This window comes from Morchella sextelata (assembly GCF_020137385.1).
Source record: "Morchella sextelata strain SCLS chromosome Unknown scls_7, whole genome shotgun sequence".
Taxonomy (NCBI): domain Eukaryota; kingdom Fungi; phylum Ascomycota; class Pezizomycetes; order Pezizales; family Morchellaceae; genus Morchella; species Morchella sextelata.
The window spans coordinates 906,918-931,601 of NW_025408622.1; the positions used below are offsets into that span (position 1 = coordinate 906,918).

At 47.1% G+C, this 24,684-nt stretch overlaps 4 protein-coding genes across 4 annotated transcripts; 1 reads left to right on the plus strand and 3 right to left on the minus strand.

The window, feature by feature from the left end:
* Nucleotides 1-491: 491 nt before the first annotated feature.
* H6S33_011928 (uncharacterized protein) lies at nt 492-6,550 on the plus strand (the record flags this gene model as incomplete). The annotated part of the gene is made up of 7 exons (XM_044843283.1): nt 492-614; nt 688-765; nt 1,077-1,745; nt 1,813-2,103; nt 2,170-4,207; nt 4,299-4,469; nt 4,533-6,550. The coding sequence occupies 7 exons, from the start codon at nt 492-494 to the stop codon at nt 6,548-6,550; spliced, it is 5,388 nt and encodes a 1,795-aa protein (XP_044695596.1).
* A 3,450-nt stretch (nt 6,551-10,000) lies between these two features.
* Nucleotides 10,001-12,306, minus strand: H6S33_011929 (uncharacterized protein; the record flags this gene model as incomplete). Its single annotated transcript, XM_044843284.1, has 8 exons — nt 10,001-10,304; nt 10,355-10,411; nt 10,479-10,648; nt 10,719-10,841; nt 10,915-11,290; nt 11,344-11,593; nt 11,666-11,833; nt 11,910-12,306. The coding sequence occupies 8 exons, from the start codon at nt 12,304-12,306 to the stop codon at nt 10,001-10,003; spliced, it is 1,845 nt and encodes a 614-aa protein (XP_044695597.1).
* Nucleotides 12,307-14,434: 2,128 nt separating this feature from the next.
* H6S33_011930 (uncharacterized protein) lies at nt 14,435-15,930 on the minus strand (the record flags this gene model as incomplete). Its single annotated transcript, XM_044843286.1, has 3 exons — nt 14,435-15,032; nt 15,094-15,605; nt 15,673-15,930. 3 exons carry the CDS (start codon nt 15,928-15,930, stop codon nt 14,435-14,437), a joined length of 1,368 nt encoding a protein of 455 aa, XP_044695598.1.
* A 3,910-nt stretch (nt 15,931-19,840) lies between these two features.
* On the minus strand, nt 19,841-22,703 carry H6S33_011931 (uncharacterized protein; the record flags this gene model as incomplete). Its single annotated transcript, XM_044843287.1, has 7 exons — nt 19,841-20,108; nt 20,172-20,271; nt 20,328-20,513; nt 20,581-21,575; nt 21,633-21,717; nt 21,784-22,536; nt 22,613-22,703. The coding sequence occupies 7 exons, from the start codon at nt 22,701-22,703 to the stop codon at nt 19,841-19,843; spliced, it is 2,478 nt and encodes an 825-aa protein (XP_044695599.1).
* Nucleotides 22,704-24,684: the final 1,981 nt, after the last annotated feature.

A 24,684-nucleotide genomic window follows, 5' to 3' on the forward strand; every position in this document is an offset into this window, starting at 1 on the left:
GGGGGGGGGGGGGGGAGACATGGTAGTGGTAGTAGTGTACCCTTGGAAAATATCTCTGGTTTGGTCTGTCGCCTCCCTAAGTAAGGTAGTTTGGAATATCTAGTAGTACATTCAAACGAAGCCTTCCCTTGCCCTCCGGCCTCCCCTTGAAAATAAACCCAGCCTGGCCCTCCCTCCCTCGTTCTTCTTACTTGATCTCTCTTCCTCCATCTCTTGCCAGTTGTTCACCGTGTACGAATAAATACCGACTTTTGAGAATATATCCACTACATAATCTCGGGATCGGATGCGCTCACGGCCCTTGCGTTCAGATCCTAAGACAGAGGAGAATTTTCACCTTATTTTAATTGTGCTATAGCTACTTTTCACCTATTAATTTAACCCGTTATTAGTACTACTATTACATTACCACCTCTTCTACTGCTGCTATTCTTCTTTTACTTCGTTTGTCTGGGTGTCTATCAAAACACCAACCAAACCCACCAGAACTCATGACTACCATGATGGCCATGATGGATCAGCATGCGATGTTTGCGACTGGATACTACGAGCTGCCTTCGCCTTCATACACATCTATGGAGGAGAGCAAGTCATCGTTAATATTGCAATCAACTGTATGTGTTTGTTTATCTGTTTATTTATTATAAAATCTATGATTATAGTTTTGTTTACACATTCCTCCCCCAGTTCGCGCCGCCGAGTAAACAAAACAGTACGACACAACGCGATGGCGACGAGAAGTCGTTCTTACTACTATCACTGAAGGCACGTACACATATTGTTATTTTATATCCCTTGATATGGTGGAAGGGTGCCGGGCGTTATCTGTAATCGTAGACCTTTATCGCGCCGCATATGATGGCCCCTCTACCCGGTTTTGAAGCGGTGATGCTTTTTTTTCCCTGCCTATGGCGGGCTGAACACAGCATCTTTCTTGTGTTTTTATGATTGTGCTGCGTTTTAGTTGGCTCTTGCCTTATCTTATCTTACCCTTTGAGGACTCCATATATATTCCTCGCTCTTATAAGTAATTTCGTAGGCGAAATCGTCGTCCCATACTGACTCAATATCCCCAGGCCTCGGATGAAGACGAATATATCACGCCCCTGCCTTTATATACACCTATCGACGAGCACCCACCGCCCGCTTATACCAAGGATATCGAGGACGAGGTAGCGACTAGCCATATTCTAACACACAAATCATTGCACACGTATCCCGAGAGATCGAGATCGTCAGCATCATTATTCGGCGGAGGATTATATGGTGTGCGAGAACGGGCACCCAAGAGGAGGGCAGCAAAGGGCTCGTCATCCGCGAAGAGCGCGGATAAGAAAACGACTGCTAAAGCGACGACAACTAGAGGAAAGATTAGTGGCTCAGGAGGCACAAGTGGTGCTGGCGACGATGAGGACGAGAAGAAGAGAAAGAAGGATGAGGATCGGAAGAAGAGGGAGGAGGAAGAGCTCGAGAAGCTGAGAAAGGAGGAGGAGGAAGAGAAGAGGAAGGAGGAGGAAGCGGCTGCAGAGGAGGAAAGGTTACGCTTGGAGGAGGAAGAAAAGGAGCGACTCCGACTGGAAGAGGAGGAGAAAGAGAGACTGAGGTTAGAGGAAGAAAAACGAATCGCCGACGAAATCGCGAACAGCACTAATGCATGGGGTAATAATGAGGAGGAGGAGGAGCAAAATACCGGAGGTGGGTGGGGCTTCTTAGGTGGGAGGAAGAAGAAGGAAGTCAAGACAAAGGTTTGTTTCCGATCATTGACACCAACTTTTAGCGTAATAAACGCTTATTAGAGCCTTGGAAATGCAGAAAGTCGCGCCAGCACCAGCACCAGCACCTCCACCTCCACCTCCGCCCGCACCTACACCACCAGTTATAGAAGTAGCACCTGCTCCCCCACCACCGCCGACGCCGCCCCAAGAAGAATCGGTACCTGGTGGGTTTGTCGAAGCCGTAGAAGTCGTCCAAGAGGTCCAGGAGACACCGAGGGAGAAAGAAAGGAGGGAGAAAGAAAGGAGGGAGAAGGCGGAAAGAAGAAGAAAGAGAGAGGAGGATAGACTCGACAGACTCACCAAGGGATTGCCAGCGAGGAAGTCAAGGGTATTTATTAAATGACCATCCAATCGATAAGCAAATGCTAATCATTATCTATCGTTGGTACTGTAGAGGGAAGCAGAAGCAGAGGCCGCTGCAGCAAAGACAGTCGTAGAGGTTGTTGAAGCACCAGCGCCCGCACCCGCACCCGCACCTACACCGGTAGAAGCAGCCCCTGCACCGGAACTGCCGGTGGAAAGTGACGAAGTTGTCTCGCCAAAAATAGACGTCGATGATATTGATGACAACGAGGATAATGTCAGTCCAACAAACAGCGCGCCCAAATTATCCGGATTCGGTGGGATCGGTTTGGGCTGGGGAAGATTAGGTCTTGGCCTCACAAAGTGGGGTGCCGCCTCACAAGGTAGTGACTCCACTTCTCCAAATGGTTCTGCGATTGGGTCGAAGAAAACAACACCCGTCGACGAAACACCGAAGGATCTATTCCCCCCAACGAAGAAAGAGCTGAGCGAGAGCATCGCAAACCAGAAAAAGGTCGAGCCTGAACCACTGCCAGAACCAGAGCCAGTGGTTGAAGTGGTCGAACCTGAACCGGAGCCGGTCAAGGATGAGATTCCAGAACAAGCTACAGAGCCAGTTATCATGCCACAAGAAGCGCCCGTCGAAGACGATTTCGGTTACGTCAAGAAGGGGAAGAAGGGGAAGAAGGTAGAAAAGAAGCCTACAAAAGCTGCTGCGACAGTTCCGGAGGAAACCGAGAAGAAGAAGACAGGAAAAGTTGCTTCGCCAGTTACAGAGGAAACTGAGAAGAAGAAGACAGGAAAAGTCGCTTCGCTTGCGGGTGTCTATGAGAAGCGCGCATCCACCATCAAGAAGGATGTGGTGGAGAAGCCGACCAAGTCCAAATCCAGATCAACTGCAATCCCTGTTGAGATACCTACTGAGCCCGAGGTGCCTGAGCCTGAGCCAGTAGTCGAACCTCCAGCAAAGGAACCAAAAGACGAGCAAGAGTCCTACTACGGCCCAGGCTATGAGAAGGTAAAACAGCGCAAATATGCCGACACGCCGGAGGTGAGGTATGCCGGTAAATCCAATATAGGATATGTTCCCACCCCCGAAGAGACACCATACGTGCCAATTCCCAAGGAACCAGCATATGCGCCAGTACCAGAAGGACCTAAGTACGCTGAACCTAAGCAATTCGAATATGCGACGCCCAATATTTGGAGTCTCGGCAAGAAGGGTAGGAGGAATGGAAAGGCCGAAGTAGCTACAGCTCCCGCGCCTCCTCCACCAATCGTTGAACGAGTCCCAACACCCGAGCCCGAACCAATTCCTGATCCAGTTGTCGAACAACCTGAACCCGAACCCGAACCCGAACCCATTGTTGAACCCGAGCCCGTGCCTGTTCCAGAACCAGTGAAGCCTACAAAGCATGAAAAGAAGCAGAAGAAAAAGAAGGGTTGGTTCTTTGCTGAGCCTGAGGAATCAGAACCCGAACCAGTCCCGGAACCGCCGGTTGAAGTTGTTCCCATTGCGGAGGAAGTTCAGGTGACGGAGGCAGAGCCCGAGCCGGAAGAAGAAGAGCCAGGGGCAGAGTTCGTTGAAGCTGTCGCAGAGGTGGTCGATGCTGAACCTGAGCTTGAGATTCCTGCCATTGTCGAGCCCGAAACGGCTCCCGCCCCTGGCCCCGAAGCTAGAAGAACAAGAAAAGATGTCAAAGACGTCTCAGTCTGGAGCCTACTCGCACCGCCGAAGCCGAAGAAGAAAAGCCCAGGCCCCGAGGTTAGCATTGCCCCCAATTGCTCCCTTTCTCCTTCTCCCCCCACCTCCCCGCAAGACAGCGAGTCTGCAGAGAAGCACCAAGCAGGCAAAGACGGTGATGTTGACACATCTGTTTCTGTAAAGAAGCCCAAGGAAAGAAGACTTTCAGCGGAGGTGGTGGACGCCAATGGGGGCCCAGTCAAGACCGTTGGGCTCCGCGAACTGTGGAAGATGAACAAGGAGGTGGAGAGGAAGAAGAAGAACGCAAGAGGCCTTTCGCCTGTCGAAAGATGGCAGGCCGATGTTGTGCCCGAAATGCCCCCAGACGAGGACGAATATAATAGCACAGAAGAAATCGAGAAGGACGGTCACGTGGACGCCGCTGGTTCGTCCCACCCACCCGCTGCGCTGTGTTGTGACGTGTTCCATGCTTCGTGGCTGTCGCTCCCATTGGCTAATATGTGTGTTCCCTGCAGATGCCGATATTCCGCTGTCATCTCCCCCTCCAACAATGCTTCCAATAGAGTCCTATCTTGTCCCCGATACCCCTATCGCTGCGCAAGCACCGTCACCAGTCTGGAAAGAGGCACCACCCCTTTTCGCACCAGTCTCTCGCAAGTCTTCTTCAAAGAAAGACAGGAAAAAGAGTAAGAAGCTCCAAGCGAGGCTAATTGAAAAGGAAGATGGATTTTCTAACCTTTCTGCTTCAGGATCTGATCCAACTGTCGAACTGCAAGCCAATCCGATTGTCGAGGAGCCAGAGCCAGCTGCTGAACCCGAACCTGAGCCGGTACTAGAGCCTACCAAGCGAGAGACAAGGCAAAGGAAGAAGACCTGGGGTCGGTTTTTCGAAACGGTAGACGAACCAGAGCCAGAACCGGTTGTGGAACCTGAGCCCGAGCCAGTGGTTGAAGCGCCCGCAGTCGAGCCAGAGTCAGTGGCCGAGGAACCAGAACCGATCGTCGAGGCAGCACCCGAACCTGAGCCTGCTAAACCTCCGAGGAAGGAGCGAAAACAGAAAAAGAAGGGCTGGTTCTACACTTCACCCGAAACTGATACTGAGCCCGAGCCAGTCGTTCAAGAACCTGTGCAAGAGCCTGAAATTGAACCTGCGCCAGAGCCAATTGTTGAGCCGGAACCAGCGCCAGCGCCAGAACCAGTGAGTAGGCTACCGGTGAGGTCCAATAGAAATACCAAGAAAGGCTGGATCTTTGGAGGGTCTACCCAATCACCAGTGTCCGAGCCACCAACACCATCAGTGTCCGAGCCTGTTCCTGAACTCGAATCAGAATCGGCGGGCGAGCCAGAATTAGAGCAGGAAAGTGCTGCACGAACACCTGAGCCCAGTGAACCTGAAGCGCAATTTGAAGAAGGTCAAGAGGGAGAATATTCACCAACACGTTTGGCAATCGGCTGGCCTGAAGAGAAAGCACGATCAAAGGAGCGGCGCCATAGCCAAAAACACAAGGACCTAAAGGAAGGAGCTGTTGAACCCAAGAAAAAAGAAAAGCGCCGAAGTCGCAAGCTTGACGATCCAAGTGCAGCACCTTCCTCGACATCAAGGCCACCTTTGATGGAAAGGAGAGGAACTTACGCACTTTCAGGAGCACCCAAAATGGAGAGAAGAGGAACCTACTCCAGCTCAGCACCTTCAATGGAGCGAAGGAATACTACAAGTTCTACCAACGACGATGCTGAAAAGGCAGCCCGTAGAGAACGTCGACGCTTGAAGAAACTAGCTGAGGAGGAAGCAGAAAAAGTAAGATTGGCAAAGGAAGCAGAGGAAAGGGAACATGCAGAGAGGGAGCAGCGACGCGCAGAGAGACGAGAAAAACGAGCAAGAAAAGAAGCTGAGGAAAAGGAAGCTAGGTTGGCCGCTGAAAAACAGGCTTTGGCAAAGGAAGCAGAACGTGCGGCCCGGGAAGAGAAACCAAAGCTCGAGAGACGCAAGTCATCAAAGAGACATACCCATATCGAACCTATCATTGGAGCAGTAGAGGAGACCCGCGAAGAAAAGGAAGCCCGAAGGGAAGCACGTAGGGCGAAGAGAGCAGCTAAGGAACATGGTTCGGGTACTGGCAGTGGCAGTCATGGAAAATCCAATAGAAATTCCATCAACCATGCAGCACAACTTGCGACAGCCATGAAAGGCATTCCGCACTCGGCAGACCCTTACCCACACGAAGGCGAGCGCAGTGATCATTATCAAAGCGCGTACGAAGAAGAAGCCCGCAGACGAAGAAGGCTGGAGCGTCACAACATCAAAAAAGCCCAGAAGGCGGGCATCTGGACCAACGGCGAAGCACTTAGTGGTTCCGTCACCCCCGAACGAGTTCCTACTGAAGAGATTAACGGTGTCAATTTCTCTTCAAGCACATCGCAGGACCTTGCACAAGAGGAAGCTATCAGAGAACGCCGAAGGAAGCGGAAGGAGGCCCGAAGGAGTTTGCACGAGACCGTCGTTGATGAGGACGAAGCGAAACGCCTTAAGAAGCTTCAAAGGAAGGAGGAGAAGCGTGCGAAAGAGTTGAAGGACATGAATGTGGTGAAAGGAAAAGATGCGAAGATGTCCGGTGCCAAGGAAAAGGTGGTGAAGAACTCTGAGGACAGAGCCTTGAAGCGAGAGCAGAGGGCGAAGAGGCGGGCGGAAAGTGAGAGATTCAATGGCGCGTTGACTGAGAATGAGGGCTCATCCAAAAACAAATGGTGGAAGAAGCTTTTGGGTTAAGTGGACCTTGTTGGAGCGATTTTCCTATCTTTTATTATCGTTATTACCTGTTTATTTAATGTTAGATACCTTCGGGACAGTTGCCGGCCAAATCTTGGGGTTTTTCTTTTGTTACGATAGGCTGTATATGATTATCAGTTTAATGGCCGTCTTTTTTTAGCTTTCCTGGGGGTGTATTTTTATATGCATTTGGTTGTATCATGGCTGATGCATTTTATGACTTTTTTTCTTCTTTTCATTCTTTGAAGGACAGCAGCGATAGGGAAGGAGTAAGGAGGAAAAATTACGAACTTTATGTTTCTTTTCAAGCAAAAGCTTTCCTCCCACACTTAGATGGTGACGTGTTGCAGATTTGTGAGAAAATACCGATCTGTGGGAGCGCATCTGATTTGGCGCGCAAGACACACCCGTTGTGTACGCCTGCAGATTCGACAAGCGGTTTCGGCGGTTTCCTTTTTGCTTTTTGTGTACCATCATCACAAGAATATACGGATGTCGAAACGGAGGGGATGGCGGATTTAGATACCCGAACAAAAGAAAGATTGGATCTCGTCGTCAAAGTGAAAATTGCCAAGCCCTGCCATCCCCTCCGCCTAGTCTTATCTATTTATCGTAACATTTGAGCCTGCTGACACAAGTCAATTTAATAGCTCTCTATAATTCGTGTTAGGTCGCACCTTCTGGCCGGCACATGCTATAATAACATGTCAATTTGTCGCTAAACACGAGTCTTAATGAGATAGACCGGAACGATGAAGCATAAAGACCCCGGCCCATATATAATAGCCCAATTGGTGTACGACCATAATCTTCAGTAGGTATTCCCATGAGCTCGAGAGGTTATGTTAGATTTCTGGTGTTTCTTGGGTTGTCTGGCCCAACTAGTCAATGAGGAGGAGGGGCTCTGGCCTTCTTCTACTTGTAGAATTGCGGAGGCGACTGGATGACGCTGAGGGATCGCCATTTTCAGTGCTACATGATCGGCCTTTAGGACTTAGTGGATCAATCAATCAAATTCTTGCGATTTGAAGCAATGAGTGGCTCTCCATAAACCTGTTTTCTCACTATTTTTGTTGCAGGATATGTGACCAATTTTTTAACCTTCCTACTCGCCATGTCCAGTCCAGGCAGTTTGTTACATAAGTGTCTTATTGGTCGAGTGATAATTCATGAACTAGTCTGCATTGCCACCTGATAGAGCCGGAGTATACGTGCCAGATTCTACAGCGGGACCAAGCCGATGACTATTATTTATAAAAATGAGTTCGCTCCTTCTTCTCTATATTCAATCGATTCTGTTACCCAAAGTACATTTTGCGTGGTTAAGGGACCTCCGCTTTGTTGTCAAAAGAAAAAAAGGAAAAAAAAAGGTTGTAGGCTGTACGTCCCGCGGCCACTTTACTATCAATTAGAAACCTCTTTCATGCATCTCAGTGGCCTCCACGATCGTATATACTCATAGGAAGAACTCTTCCTAAATTAGCATCAATCTCCACCATTCTCATTCTGCCACGTCTGCACGTCTCGGCCGGCTATTCATGGCGGTAACTGGCCCATACTTGATCAAAGTGCTTCATGATATGTGCTCTTGAACGATCAATATGATTTGGTGACACGTTTCCGCCAGCTAGGCTTACTTCTGCACGTCTGACACCGAATAATATCTGCTCAATTGCCCATCATGATTTTTATGCGCATGAGCTTCTCAGAACTTGACTCTGCCCCACCTGACCCCCAAAGCTCTTATCCGGGAATATCTAGAGGCTCGAGTACTCCTATCTTGATTGGTGGAATGTGTAGTTAGACTGGTATCTACCCACCTACATGTAGTTTTATATCACCAAAACTCGACGTTCTCTGCAGTGGCAGTATACTAGACTTTTCCCACCGCTAAACCAATAACTACATGTAATTGTAGTGCCAGAGAGTCAAGAACCGATCCGGTATGTACTCAGACGCAAGCCGAGGGGCATGAAACCACTATATAGGCACTATAAAGCTTATTTCAGAATGCCAAGCTAGCGCCCTCGAAGTGACTGCCGTTTTCTTAGGGCTTGAAGCGGAAATAGTAGGTCGGTTAGCCCGCACATTCATCTTCAATTTCACCATATATATGCGTCTTGACCTTCTCTTACATGTACTTTATCAAATACCGATACGCTCTATCTCTGAGTGGAGGAAGAAAATGCTCAGATTTACCAGTCATCGACACTTTTTAGTAAAAGCCAGAACCAGAAAGGTTTGTAACCATAGTTTATCACTGGCTACTGACAGAATGCCGAAGGTTTTTTTCTTTCCCCTCATCATTATTGACTATACAGAAGTGTCTTATGAACACATGTATATATGTGGACTAATTCCAGACCAGGACACTTTGGGCTCAACCACTCTTTTGGAGTATCATGAGTTTTTTTATCAAGACACCCTGAGAAAGGATAAGTCACTGCTTCTCGATTCCTCAATGGCAAAATCTAATGTGGAGTTCATTCAATCTCTATGACCTCAATCTTTCCGTCATTGTGGCTGATTGAGTATTTTGATGCGCACACCCCGAACTCGAGCATCACATGCAAAGTGCCCCTAGGACAACTAAGCTTAAGCTGTTTACTGAAAGTATACTCAGTGAGTTATTACGATTGTTTTATTTCTATGTTCTTTAAATCTTGATATCTATCTCTAGCCATAGCCATTTTGGCCATCTTCAGTCATGTTGTATCACTCGACTCCTGGCCAACTTTCATTCGATTAATATATTGCTCTAAACTAACAATGATAAGATAGAATATACGTTCACTGTTTAGCATTTGGTTTTTTTTTTGACCTAGTTCTACGAACCTACCGCCAAACCACGTCAGAGTATTCTATTCTTGCCTCGTTTTAAAAAAACCACAGATATCTTCAGGCCAGATCATTCTCTCCACATCTACACTTTTATCATATCACTCTATCACATTGTTCATATTGACTACGAAAGGATGAAAGAACCAGAGAAAGGGCAGAAGTTTTCTCAATGCTGCTATTTTATTTTACTCCGACAAGCATCTACCAATCTTCAGCTGCATCGTTCAAAGCAGGAAGCTGTGCAAGAACCATTTCAACTGCCATCTCCCATCCAGAGACCCCGAACTTACTACACTAACTACCCACTTTTGGCACAATTTTTATAGCGATACTTGTGCCCAAAGCCGTAAAAAGGAAAGGGGGGGGAAAGGGTTTGACGATAGGATATGTGTGTAATGTGTACCAAAAAAGGCAGGGGGGGATTAAAACTATACACCGTATTGTACTGATTAGTACATGTAACTTCTTATACTTAGAAGCGGAGAGGAATGGACTTACTTGTAAGTTCCTTTTTCAACTAATTACTAACTTATTGCTTGAGGAGAAGGTCGGTTTTGGGGAAGAGGGTTGCATAACGTGACACCCAGTCCGCTGAGCACGTCGACCCTATCAATCCCGCCGTGCTCTCCCTAAAAGTAGTACCGGCTGTGCGGCATATCTGCCACCGAATACGAAGCTCGCGCAACTCGCAATACACGCGCCTACAACTGCAAATCTGAAAGCATCGGCCATAGATCGCGCCATGGCATTGATAACAATGGCTCTCATCTTTTCTGACAGCTCTGGCATCGTATTGTAGTTGATTACCCCGAGGGATAAGATGTAGCGTGGATCGATCTCTTCAGTAAGCCTTGGGAGGTATGCAAGCAGTGAATTGCTAATTATTGCCTGCACAAGAGGGATAGCAAGAATTCTGTGGTGTGTTAGTCTTGAGTATAGGAAGAGAGGATGTAGAATACATGCCCGCCAAGGTAACCAAGGTGAATGATTATCATGTTTGCCTTATAGACGTCCGAATTACTAACACAATTATTAGAATCACATCTCCACATAATACACCCTAAAACATAGGAATACGAAAACTTACTTGAACACAGCCGGTGTTACCGCAAACGGCATTTCTAGCGCCATCCCAACGCCAAACCCTGTCAAGAGCTGGTATCCGATTATTTCTTCCCATGTTGGCGTAATCCCCAGTCTCGACAGCATCAAACAGCCGCTTCCCGCTATAATTGTCGCCATTACGGTTACCGGGCGCTGCAGTTTGTTAGCACGAGCCGGGAGCTGGAGAGCATGCAATACATACAACAAATCTATATCTGTGTACCAGGAATGCGGAGAAAAAATAGCCCATTATGGCGGCGAGATAGTACAGCATGTTGAAAAGGCCGCTTTGCAGCGGCCCATACCCAACGATACTTTGGACGTATAACGGAATTAGATATGTATGCTACCAGCAGTATCAAGTCAGCTATAAACTCAGATTCACACCTTCTCTAGAGTTATATATATATATCACTTACAGAAACCAGAACTATTTGAAGTCCCAAAAAGCAAATCGCTCCCACAACAACATCTTTCGTGCAAGCAACTTCGAACGGCACTGTCCCCTTGTCGTCCAACCAAAGCTGCAGCAAGAAAAAGGATAAGAATGCCCCTAAAAATCCTAATGCTATGGTGATCGACTCGTTACCACCCCACGCGTTAAAGGTTCCTACCCATTGCAGTCCATAGACTGCAAGTGCCAACGAAGAAATCAGGAAAAGTGCCCCCAAAGAGTCTGGGTAAAGCTTTTTCAATCGTCGAGTGTACGACATATCTGGTTCATAGTCCCGCGAGTACCGCGGGAAGCTAAAGACCAGAAGGCATACGATAATCACGCAACCAATTGGTAGAGTTCTTACGATTGTCAGTGCTGCATTATATATAAAGGGATCCGAGAAGGAACCTACAGTAGGAAGCACATTCTCCAATTGTCCCTCTCCGCCAATGAACCGCTTATAATTGGACCAAGAATCGTGGATAGTCCGATAGCACTAGTAAAAATCGACGAAATCTGAATCCTCCTCTCGTACGGTTGGAAATACAACGATGCAATCCCCTGTGTCCCCTGGAGGATGCCTGACGCCCCAACTCCCGCAAGTGCACGGCCTATGATCACTGCTCTCGATGCTTGAGCCTTTAAAGAAACAAGGATGCCAACTAGGAGTAAATGGTGTTAGAATCGGATATATGCACACAAGAACAAGCGATGAAGTGTAGGCGGAATATTACTTTCGAAGATGATCATGCACCAGATATAGATTCTTTGCTTCCAACAGAGTCGAAAAACGGTCCGGAAAAACGGCTGAAGAATTGCCATGGGTATCAGGTACGCCGAAGCGTACCAACCCATATCTTCGTATGAGCCAAACTCAACGGTGATTCTGGGGATCGCATTCGCTATACATTCATCGATATATCAGCAACGATACAGGGACATATATAAATCAAGAATAGGAAATGATATACAACATACCCATTAAAGCCGCATCCAGTCCCACAACGAATAAACTCAGCCACAAAACAATGGTAGCTTTTCTGCGTTCTGCAACAGTGGGATCCCAATCTGGCTCACAGCAGCCTGGAGAGGTAGCGCTCAAAATGCCAAACGCTGAGACCGGTTGGCTTGAACCCATCGCTGGAATTGAAGATTCCATACACTTGAACCAGAATGCTTTTGTCCATGCGGTGATAATTGCCATCATTGCGAGAAACCTAGCAGGAGGGGAAGAAGGGGTAGGGGGAGCCGGCGGGGCCTGACCAGGCATCGCGTTCATCTCACTTTGTTCATCACCTTCGTAGATGGTACTCATACCATCTGGTTCCCGACGCCGGGCGCTCAAATCATTTAATTCGGTTCCAGATTCGTTCATGTCGAAGAAAAACTTAATGGGTTTTCAAAGAAAATCAAGTTCCAGGCTTGAAGTTTGAGTCTGAAGGTGGGAAGAAGATAAACCAAGGGCGGTTGCAGATGAACTTCTCTCCGTGCACAGATGTTAGAGTCTTGCGACTGCTCTTTTCCCTGGGTCTAGCTCAAACTCTACTGATCGGGGCATGGGCAGATTTGACCTACTTACGTGCGGGGATCATTGGGCTGCGACGGGGGGCCGGGTATTCACATTATACATGGCCCGCGTGTGTGGTATATATTCTCATTGTGGGGTGACAGACTATGGCGAGCGGCAGGACGTTTTTTATTGCTCGGTCACAAGATCTATCAAATGAGCAATCATTATCGATCCCTTGGTCGATCACACTTTATCAACCAAGAGGTTGGGCAGACCTCAATGCCTTTTCTCTGATATACATACATGTATATCCACATCATGGGTCCCACATAGCAACCTTTACAGGTCATAAGTGCGTCTATTATGCCGGGGAGATTCTCTCTTAACACAAAATTTGATTGCCGCTTAACCCCACCCTCCATCACTTGACCATCACCTCTCTCTGTGGGTGGACTAAAACGGCATTCCCGAATAATTTCTATCATCATTTGTACTCCATCTTTGATTGTATGAAACTTCATCTGATTATCTCATCACCAGCGCTGCCCCTGGGCTTGCTGCGTGAACATAGCATCACGTACAATCACTCGGCCCCATTTCTACTCCTCAGAGACAAAACACATTTCGCAACGCGGGAATCTCATCATCATGGCCCTAAGAAAACTGCTCAAGATCTATGGAAACAACAGGCATTCACATCCCATCCGTCTACAGTGGTTCATCACACACACACACATGTGGTTAGAATCACACTCCATCACTCGCACAAATTCTGTTCTTCAATAGAGATACCCAAATCTCTGAATATCTCCACAAACTCCCATTTTACAATCACAGTGTCAAAAGTGGTGTAGTAGGACCGTGACTTGTCTCGCTCATGTCATTGTGGACGGGCGGGTGGGTCACTACGTGCGACATGGTGTTGACGATGTGGGCTCTCATTTTACGCTAGCTTGGCATGTCCCGGAGCAGGAATGTTTTCTACACCAACACACTTCCACCTCCTGGGAGGCTCTGCTACGCCTTGGCCAAAAAAGAAAGGGGGGGAACAAAAAGCACTATTTCCATCTTCAGGACCATAGTCCGCCCACCCACCCAGAATGCTGAACCTCCTTGGAGTACATGGTATCCGCGAGTAGTGCAGCGTTTCAACTACACCGCCTGCCAGTCTGAACCAGCACCAGGGCCCCCGATTCCAAGCACAATACTTTTCTGAATCTCGGTTCTCCCACTCCTCCACCTCCGCCCCTTCTGACTCTTACCGGTACCTAGGTTTCCGACACGACACGAGTACCACGACTTCCCCCAGGACCTGGCCAGCAGATACGGTAAAAGCTTCGACGATGAGACAAGAGGTCATCATCGAGTCTCAGAACTGGGTGAGCCCTACTCTGTACATACCAAGCACTGACAGGCAATAGAAACTAGAAACAATACCCAAACCTCCTCTATGGCGGAACTCGCAGTTGGGGGCTACGTGCTACTAAGAGAAAGTGATAACGGCCCGCACTACTGGTTGGATGGCACAACAACAAATCGCGCTGGGGCCGGATGGTTTTAAGAGGCTCCTTGTTCTTGCGGTGTTGAGTGTAAGAGAATACTAGTGCAACATGGCCTTGGCAACACCGACACAGGGTTAGGTGTACCGCAGTATTACATTCGAAATCATTGACCTACTGAGACACCCGATTGACTGTCGTCTTACTCTCTGGGACTCGCAGCTACAATCACCAACCAACGAGATTCATGATACGTAAACTGACTTTATATTTTCATGACCGAAGCCGCGTTCAGCGCAGCTTCGTCTAGAGGACATCATATATACAACAGCAATCTACATAATCTAGCACCCGCCGAGCACCGTCGCTCGGAATTATAATCCAAACCCCCAAAACACCGATTACATTACGCCGAAAGAAAACCTGACAACGCCTCACAAAAGAAGTCGACAAAAGAAATCGCCAACCAAAAGAAACCCGTCGTCACCCTATAGCTAAATCGCCCTTCCGCCCCTCCACCCACCCTGCTCCTCGCCGTTCGTATAATTCAACTCCCCCAACCACACCGGCGGCACCACCGTCGTCATCTCCCTCTCCCCTACCTCCCCGCTCCAAATCCTCGGAATATCCGCCTGCTCCGACCTCGGAGACGCCCAACTCTCCTCCGTCTCCCCCAACCACACACTCGGCACACCCGCAACCCCATACCCACTCTCCAGGTCGCCTCTCCACAGACCCTGAGTAACCGAGTGTCTGATCATGCCCGTCTCACTGCCATCCGCACTCTTCTTTCCCTCGCTCGAGTAGGAGGCTGACGATGGCGGCAGCTTTGAGCTGTTGCCGCTTACGTCGCTGCCATTCTTACTGCTCCTCAACCAGGACGCGCTGCCGAGGAAGGTGTCGCGGATCACCGGGAAGGCGCGGGAGAAGAGGGGCTTGAGGCCGGGGCCGCAGGCACTGACGAGGGCGAGGGTCTGCTCGAATTCGGCGGAGACAAAGACGGGGACGAAGGTCCAGTTGAAGTCGTATGGGTTGCTGTTTGTCAGCTGTTTGGCGATGTAGACGGCTTTGCAGAGTGATGCAATGCAGGCCCTATTTTTGCGGTTTTATTAGTATCTTGTCAGGTATTTAGAAGCAGGGCTAGTGGACTTACAAGCTACCAATGGAAAACAGGCCGCTGACAATAATTCTCTGGCGCTTCGGTAGGCGCAGGTTCCAGACAACCCTCATTGGCACTACCAAGCATGCGATATCCACGCCCACACCCAAAAAGCCCATAGCCAATGCCGACATCTGGAGGTCAACTGCCAGGCTTGTGCTGATGCATTTACTCAGGATCAAGACCGGCAGATTCCACGTTCTGAACTCCGGCGTACACATAAACACGGCGGGCAGCATCGTGGCGGGCCACACGAGGCAGTTGGCAACCTGGATGGCAATGATGACCTTGCTGGTCTTCGTGTCGGAGGGCCCAATGAGCGACTTGATGAAGCAGAGGATGCTGAAGCGGGTGAGGAATATGCCCGTGAGCATGGTGATGCCCAGAACGTATTGCACGACGTACCACTCGAGGATCTCGGCGGGCGTGCAGTCGTAGATGTGTTTTCCGAGACCAGCATATCGGACGGCGTACATTATGACTAATGTGCTACCCAAGTGTGAGAACTATTTATCTCGTGTGTTAGTTTTCTAGATGCATTCCTTGCATGTGGTAAGTATTGGGTAGACATACGAATGCGGGTATAATAAGCCAATCGTCAAGCTTGAAACTCCGGACTATGAAGAGCCGCGAGTATAATCGAGGAATAACAATGAAGAAAGTGAGGATGATATTGAGGATAGACAGCACGGTCATCAAGGAACCCCGATTTGGGGGGACGTAGTAAGGGTTCAGAGTTTTAGGATGAACAAAACCCGGGTCGACGAAGAACTGCCATGCATTTGGATTTGACAAGAACGCATCTGTCATTGCTTTAACAGGCAACCCCATTTTTGCGGTTGTGATAGGAAAGATGATGACAAAAAAGAATAAAGGCTTATTGGAAATGCGTGATATAGGTCTGCAACGACAAGTTTGAGAAAACTTATAAATCTCCAAACTATCCTTATTGCCTGACTCCAGGCTCCGATGAGGGAGATGTAGCAGGTGTCTTATATCAATCAACATTTAGGTTTATCATTCCATTACGAGAGAATATACATAAGTTCTCCATATTTGGGAGACGGGATTAATGAATTGTGACTTCTATGCCTCCTCAGCCTCCTTATGCGATACCTCTAGGCGGGGCATCGAGTAAGACGGGTGGGTGGGGATTGCTTACACCGAGGTGGTGTGGGGTAGGACCATGCATCAAGAATGATATCAGAGTCGAGTTCAACGACCACGATAATAAGAATTCCGCAGTTGCGGCGCTTATTGCGAGATCTTCTGTGCAGCTTTTCTCGGTTCTATCGAATTTCCTTTCTTCCATAAGCCGATAAGCGGCCAGTTGCGTGCTTACAGCTGCGGCTGCAGCACACTGTGCTAGCTGGACTCAGACAATAGACTCCACCTTCGTTGACGGAGAATACCATATTCATATTTCACAGCTTCCCCATCAGAATAACCAATGGGACTTTGGAAGTACTAATGCTGTGCTACTGCAAAGTGGGCTATTAGGTTTGTCAAAAAAAAATCTAAAAATATATGTGGGGATGTTTATTAGAGTTCTTGGCGGCCTGTTTAGGCTGAGATAAAGAGGCGATAGCCCAGCCCTACAACAAGGAACTCCCCAAAACGGAACCCACTTTCTTAATCGGTCTTTCTATATATTCTGTATTTGGCCTAGTCGCAGGCGCAGACGAGTGACGCCGCATGAGTGCGGTGGAGGAGTGGAGCCTGAGGATTTCAAAATAGAAACATCCCTGAAACACCAGAGCCTCAAGGGGTAGGTAAGGGAACTTCCGTCGAGTTTTATGTCGGTTCTTTCTTCTGTGCCTGATTACCACGTCGTGCATCATGGGACAGCATCTTCACCAGATTATTATGGAATTTCGACCTCTCCAGAGCGATGAACCTTTGTGCGCAAACAAGGAAGCGACAGTGCCGTAGCAATTGTGCCTCAAGACACCACCTAGTGACATACAATTGAACCCGTTACTCGAATGGAAGAACCATGGTTCAAAAACGTCAACCGGCGCAGCATAGAACGCCTTGGCAGAGACTAATATTTCTCGTCAAAGTGAGAAACATGAGTACCTACATGTCTTCACTTAAGATGCGAGTGACGCACATGCACGGCCTTAACTAGTGGAATAAAGTTTCTCCATGTGCCGGACGACGGGCAGAAGGAGGCTAATGTGGATTAATCAGATCAGGCCATTAGCTGGTGCGAGCTCTTCTGAAAACGGAGCTGGTCCGAGCATACCTAAAAATGGTATTGCTGCGTAGCAGGGTACATGATGTAACTACTCGTAAGTTCATAGCGTTTCCGAACACGACCAATATTGCATGACATACAAAAAGGTGGATTTAGCGCTTTTTATCTGGTATGCAATAGCAGTCGTGTTCGGAAACGTCATGAATTTACGAGTACATGTATCTACTAACTCAACCACAACTAAAGTATTGGGCGATCGATATATGACCTCCGTATTATAGACTAAACATGGCGTCGATGCGAAATCCCAGAATGTACATGTATGTTTGTAACCGCACGTGGTCGTGGTCGTGACCGAAAATAAGAAGCAAGCCCGGTGGACCTAAGAAGTGGAGTATGATGATGATGCCTTAGAAGCAATAATCTTTTAGGAGGATAAGTACACTCATATCTACGTGTCCAACAATTAGTAATAGTATATATAATAGATTTATACATCCCCCCTCAGTTGATACTCACCCTTTGTAAGTACACGCATGTTTCTAAAAGCTGCGATACATCCATGTATCTACTCACGCGTCCAGTGAAATAAGTGCAGCCAGGCGAACAAACTGGACGATATAATGCGAAGCCGACCTCACTCAAAGAAATGCCGAGGTCCCAGAATATCGTAGGTTAGGTGTGAATCTATATATGTTCTTGGTGTTTGTTTTATGGATTTATGTGAGTTTGTTGTCCCTTCCATAATTTCTCTCCGTGTTCGGTCCACTAGCAGCCGCATTGCGCTTTATGTCTTACTTGATGTTTGATCAGTAATATTAATTATCTAAGATTTTATAGACTTACCTTTTAAAACAGTTCTGAAATTGGTATATTTCCATATCATTGGGGCTTCCTTAGTCAGTGAAGTAACTACATGTATATCATGTGCATATACTAGAAGGCCGGTTCAATGGAGCCTCTCCTTACAGCGTGGGGAGGTCTACCGGTTTTCAGTTCCTCGAGATTACACGACCTGGTATTCGCCCAGGTACATACTTAGCACCTCAACCACACCACCGAGTCAACAGCAAACAATTTAGAAGTGCACAAAAACATGTATTGCTACGGAGGCACCGCGTTCGAACGCAATTTTGCTGCTCTCAAGCTGGATCAAAGTACGTAGCTACCGCAGAAGCTTTCTACCACGGGATATATAGTGTTTGCTAACATGAGATGAGATTGAACTAGAAGCTATTGAACTTTTCACCTCAGGCCCTACGGGCAAAAGACATGCACATGTCTTTCTACCAAAGCCTCCGGATCCATCTTCGCAAGTCCAAAAGAGCAATCCAAACCTAAAATAGACGTTTACAACCCTTATTTTACCGATGATGGATACGAATCCTCTCCGAAGAAGAAAAGGAAGTTGTCTTGCAGCAAAAGTGAAGCGTTCATCACACCAAACATGCAATTAAAGGATTATCAATTAATTGACCAAATCATCACTCCAGACAGTTGCGACCCCAGCTATAGCCCCGTATCTGGGTCTTACCTGATAGGAAAAGTGTCAATACTTTCCGAATATAAAAGCCCAGGATTTACAGAATATGGCATCAGCCTTGTCTTCGAAGTCCGGCTCAGTACCGTTAACCTGGTGTGGATCTGGGGCCTTGCATAAAACGGACAAAAATACACACTCAAGGACAATGACATCACTCATATACGGATCTGTAAGCCTGTGTATAATCCGTACGATGGTTCATGGTGCCTTATCTCCATCGCCAAAACTTACCACGCTAGGCGCGAGGGGTCAGAGAATCACCACGACGAAGGGTGTATCGGGATTTCTCTGGGTATTTGAATGACTAGTTCATTCTTTGAGATTCTATCTCGTCCGATTCGGATCCGTGGTCTAGGAGAATTAGGAGGATACAGGTGCTCTAGTGACGTTTCTTTGGGGTCCTGTCGACGAGTTTTCTTACCCTATACTGTATTGAGCAGTGAGGTCTGGATAGGCCGGATTCGCAGACACTTTTTCCTTATTGTATTTTCAGCCGCTGATAGACTACCCTTCTGTATTGGTAGAAATTGGGCCTGACAAGAAAGAGTTATTTATAGAAGAAAAAAGCGGTTACATAGATACTTTCCCATTTTTTGATAGAAAGGGATTGCAAATACACCTGTTATTGCCGACAAACTCCCTATAGCACTTTTCTCTCTCACCCACTGACAAAAGAAATCGTGTTTGTATTGTACCCCAAATGATACTGACAAAAGTCGTTTTCATATATTTGGTAGGCACTCGCTGACCGCTGACATCCAGATCTCATTGCTCGCTATAGTAGTACTTCATAGTCGATAAGTCAATAGAGTCGAATTGATTTCAACAATTTAACCCCCCATAATGCATTGAACGGCGCATATAAATTCCCGGAGATGGAAAATCTGATGCCCAATCTCATAAGCGTAGACCACCATATACGTTATCCCCCCCTCTCCCAGTTTCGGCTATACAACATGTACTAATAAACAAAGTTTCCCTTTAAGCCTCCCCACAGCTCACCGTTGCTTATCCCTTCTCAGGCAAATCAATCCTACGTATGCAATAACCCTATACAAAGTCCCAATAGCCAACATCATTCCGATATCTACTGCATACCTATTAAACGTGTAGCCTGTAGTCCTCGATACATGCTCCACATCGTACAAGTACGAAAACAAATCCACATTTTCTGTGAAATATGCTTCGACAAACCAAGTTGCTGGAGATATTCTCCAAAACCATTCTAAGTGCCATCCCTTTACATCGGCAAGGCTAGGTCCGTAGCTAAAGGAAGGGATTAGAAATCTGAACAACCAATGTAGGAAGTGTAGGTATTCTAGATCTTACCCGCATGTAATTCCAGTGATTAAGCCGGCAATAACAGACACAAGCGCTCCATTCTCACGTCTTGTGATCATAGACATACAGGATGCAAGCCCGTATATACCTATCGATGTCCAATTAATAAGAGGTTTCCTACGGAGGTATGTTGGGTACACATACAATAAAAGTACATCATACAGCAAAGATAATTGTGTCCAAAGTCCATAGCTGGTGTCCCCAACAGACTGAACAGGGACACAAAATGCAGTGCCGAGAATGCTATTCTGAAAAAGGTTGACAACACCTTTCCAACATAGTAAGCAGAGCGACTATGTCCCGATGCAGTTTCTCTCCAGTAAATTTGTTCTAAAATGACAAAACAATGATTAGCCCAAGTTCGCATCAAGGCGGCAAAAAGGAGGTGAATATATACTCTCTTCGCCAAAAACCTTCACTCCACCTGGACCCCCCGCTATACCGATTGCCGTGCACGTAAGCATACCAAGTTGCGGGATTTTGATATACATCAAAGCTGAGCTAAGAAGTTCATTAGGTTCCCTATAGATTCCGTGAAACAAGTGTCCCTTATCTCGCATGGTAGCTAGGCCCATGAATGCACCCGCAATACCACCAACAAATATTTCAAGATAGAATTCAGAGAGTTGTCGACGCTGCTGTATCAAAGACCGAACGAAACAGTACCATACTTGTTTATACCAATATGCGCCTCTCTTTTTAATGGTCTTTGCAAGCGCATTTGATTCTTCGGCCGTGTTAGTGGTTGGTAGCGGTTTCGAGGGCTTCGATGTCTGCCATTCCGAAATAAGGTATTGAATTTCATTTTCTCTCGGAAGGGTCCTGTGACGGTGGCCTTGGCCGGATATGATGTCCATTACGATGTCTGCAGGATTAAAAGTAGGCTTGAAACTGAAACCGTGAGATTTGAAATATGTGATCATATCTACTCTCCCACCCTGCCAAAGCGGTCTTCCATCGGATATCAGGAGGATGTTATCTAGACACTCAAAAATCTCCGTTCTCGGTTGGTGAATCACAGACACCACTGTGACGCCAAGCTTACTGATTGCCTGAAGAAGCTTCACGACTTGCAAAGCAGCAGTGGAGTCGAGTCCCGATGTTGGCTCATCACAAAACAACGCCATCGGCGCTGCGGCCAGTTCTATGCCGATATTTACTCGCTTCCTCTGTCCACCAGAAATCACAGGACGAATCGCATCGCCGACGAGAGAGTGTTGTATGTGAGTAAGTGAAAGGCACGAGATGATCCGATCAACGTGATCCTGTATCATTGACTCGGACCAGCTGGATGGGAGGCGCACTCTAGCGCTGTGTAGAATGTTTTGACGAACAGACAATTCTGCAAGAACGACGTCGTCTTGGGGGACATAGCCAATGATGCGCTTATACCTACATATATAATTAATATGGGTATGGATAGTACAGTAGGATACGTCTATAGCTTACACTCTCATATCCTCTCTCACGCCGTTGACGAAAAGAGACCCAGAGGTCTTATCAATCTTCCCCATGAGAACATTCATGAAGGTAGCTGCAAACAAAAATTAGCACCATTCTTCCTTCACAATACGATGAGAAAATTAGCGAATACTTTTACCAGCTCCAGAAGGACCCATAACCCCCCACATCGATCCTCTTTCAATACTCCCACTAACATCCGCCAACAACTGCCGCCCATTCCTAAAGGTCAGTTCCAACTCCTGAAAATCAAACGATAGGCCAAAACGGTTTCCATCGATACATTTTCCAAAGGATTCCACGAGTTTTTTCAACTCCTCGTTCGTTTCTTCCATTAACTCCTCGACGTCGTCAACGACGTGGCTAGTCTCAATATCCGATCCTGGTAGCACCTTATTTGGATTAACTTCACTAATGACATTCTTCCCATCCGTAGTCTCACTCATCGAGAATTCCGGGCCTTTTGTCACCGGTGCTCCTGACTGCATTGACAGCTCACTTCTGTTGTAGGTCTGTTCCATTGCCCTCTTTCTCCCCACATTCCTACCCATTACTTTCTTCCAGGCACCAAACCCAAACAACGTTATAACCAAAATTATATCAATGGCTACCGAAATACCAAACCCCATAACCGGCTTTTTATTTGAACTCCCTTCACGACAAATTGTTCCACTCCCGCATTTCAATGGCTCAAATGATCCCATTGGGCACCAGTGTCCTGCGGGGCACTTGATCTTTTCCTTTCCACCTTTTGGACAGTAGCTGCCTCTCGGACATACGATGGGTTCGTAGAGACCTTGTGGCTCACAGTTTGAGCCTCCCATTCGTATGATCTGGCATTCCGGTGTTGGGGGGCAGTATTCTGGTGGATGTGCTGCGGTGTTATTAGGGCCTAAATTGTTCCCAAATTGTCAATTAGATACAACCCCTTAATGCTAATGATTAAGAATCTAGAAGAAAAAACTCACAGTAGAAACCGAGACTGCAGCTCTCAGATCGGGTGAGTACAACCCCGACTCCTCCAGATAAACAAGTCGAGTTTACTGGTACTTCTGCCATGAGAATGGTGACCGCTGGCTGAAGAATGAACTTTAAGGGTGGGGATCTCTTTCAATTATAAACCCAACAAACCTAATGATAGGGATTGATAACAAGTGACGGTGGCCTAGAGTAGTACTCTTCGCGGATAGCGACAGCGATATGCGATATGGCTGTCACCGCAGCTGCGGTAAATACATCCGCACTGATACCAACATCACCTAAAACAATTTTTCGGCAAGTGCGGTCGGGCTATTTAGCGAATCTTTGGAGGAACGTCGAGGCCAAAGTGCTAATACCTAAGGCATAGAGTACCTACAACTTGTGCAATGTCTGACTTGTTTTTTGAGTTTTTGTTTTTTCAAGCGGGGTCTCGGGGGAAGCGGCGGCTATCTTGCCTCAAAGTGGCATTGTCTTAGTAGGCCATCTCTTGAGAATGACCCTCCCCAGATACTTGGTCGACAATAAAATTTGTTGATGGAGAGAGTCACCTTTAGCCATGATGTCTGTATAGAAAGCAGCAAATCATAGGGATATAACAATGAGATTGTAGCTCTATATACATGTACCGGGTGTTGAGGGTAAGTGATCAGAATCTGATAAGTGAATGTTGCGGTGAATACGTGTATTTGTCTTATCAGATTCTGATCACTTTTCGCTACACCCTAGTGATTATGCTCCCCGTGAAATCCAAATACCAGCTTCGATACCGACAAACTGAAAATCCTAGTAGAATCTTCCAGTACCAGCATACATAACCGGTGTTTCAGTTAGTTGAGAGTCAAACCTTATCTCCAGAGGCCCTAGAGTATATATCTTGTATACAGCGTTACCTTCAAGGCCACGGGTGCGATCGAGTGACCAATCATGATTATAATAAAGGATCGAGGACGACAGAAATACCCCGAAAGAGGTTTCTATGAGCAAAATTTATTGAGTTTCCCAGGTGAGTAGGTGATAGTTATCGTCATTTAGCTAACCCATCACACTTCCAGCTTACTCGAACATTAAGTGGCGCAGCAAGGAAACGATCTAGCTAGGTTAGGGATCTTCGGACACCACTAACTGATACTCCTCGCCAAGTATCTATTACCCCTATTCCTTCTGAGTGATATTTCCGAATGGCCAATTGAGGGCCTACTTAATCGGATCAAAGCAAATGCATTGAATCCCGATCGATCCACCCTCTACTCCATTCAGGGGTTTAAGGCAGTTTCTGGAACATATATTTAGCCTCACACAATAGCAAAGAAAAACACTATATCCAGTGGAAATGGGGGAATATTATAGAGGAGACAAAGACGTCGGAGGAAGCAAAAATACCTGTGGATGATTGGTCATTTAGGCGACTCTGAAATTGCACGGTCTTAGAATGTCAATGCTTCTTTGGTGTCAGACAAAGTAAATACTGCGTGATTTTTGAACTTGATACGGCCGTACGGTCTCAATGAAGTATATATATGAGAGGTCGTTCATAAACCTAAGTATATGTAGTTACCCACTCCCGAGCCCCAAGAGCCCACTTCCCTTAACCGACCAACTAGATACCCCCTTGCTAAGTACCACTAAATCTCGAGTTATTCGGGGGGTTGCCAAGGCCACCTGCTAAACTAGATTTAGTTTAGATCCTGTGAAAGAGGGCTGTTTTCTTGAAGATCGCTTCCTCTAAAGGTGAAGATCCTCAGCTTTTTGCCTTGGCAACCCCCCGAATAACTCGAGATTTAGCGGTATGTGTACTCTACGTCTCTACCGTGGGTCAGTCAACTCGCCAGACTAAGACAAATCCCCACACTCACGCGCGCGCGCAGATCAGACAGATATCTACTCAGATTAAGGTGGTTTGACGCGAACACATGCAGTCTTCATTTGGTAAGAATCCCGGGCAGAGTATTTACTTTTTGGATGATGTCATTCTTCATAGAATATCACTCGAATACACCTTTCCACCTAAACCTACCCCACAAAAACAATACTGCAACCCCGAGCACAAGGACATGTCACA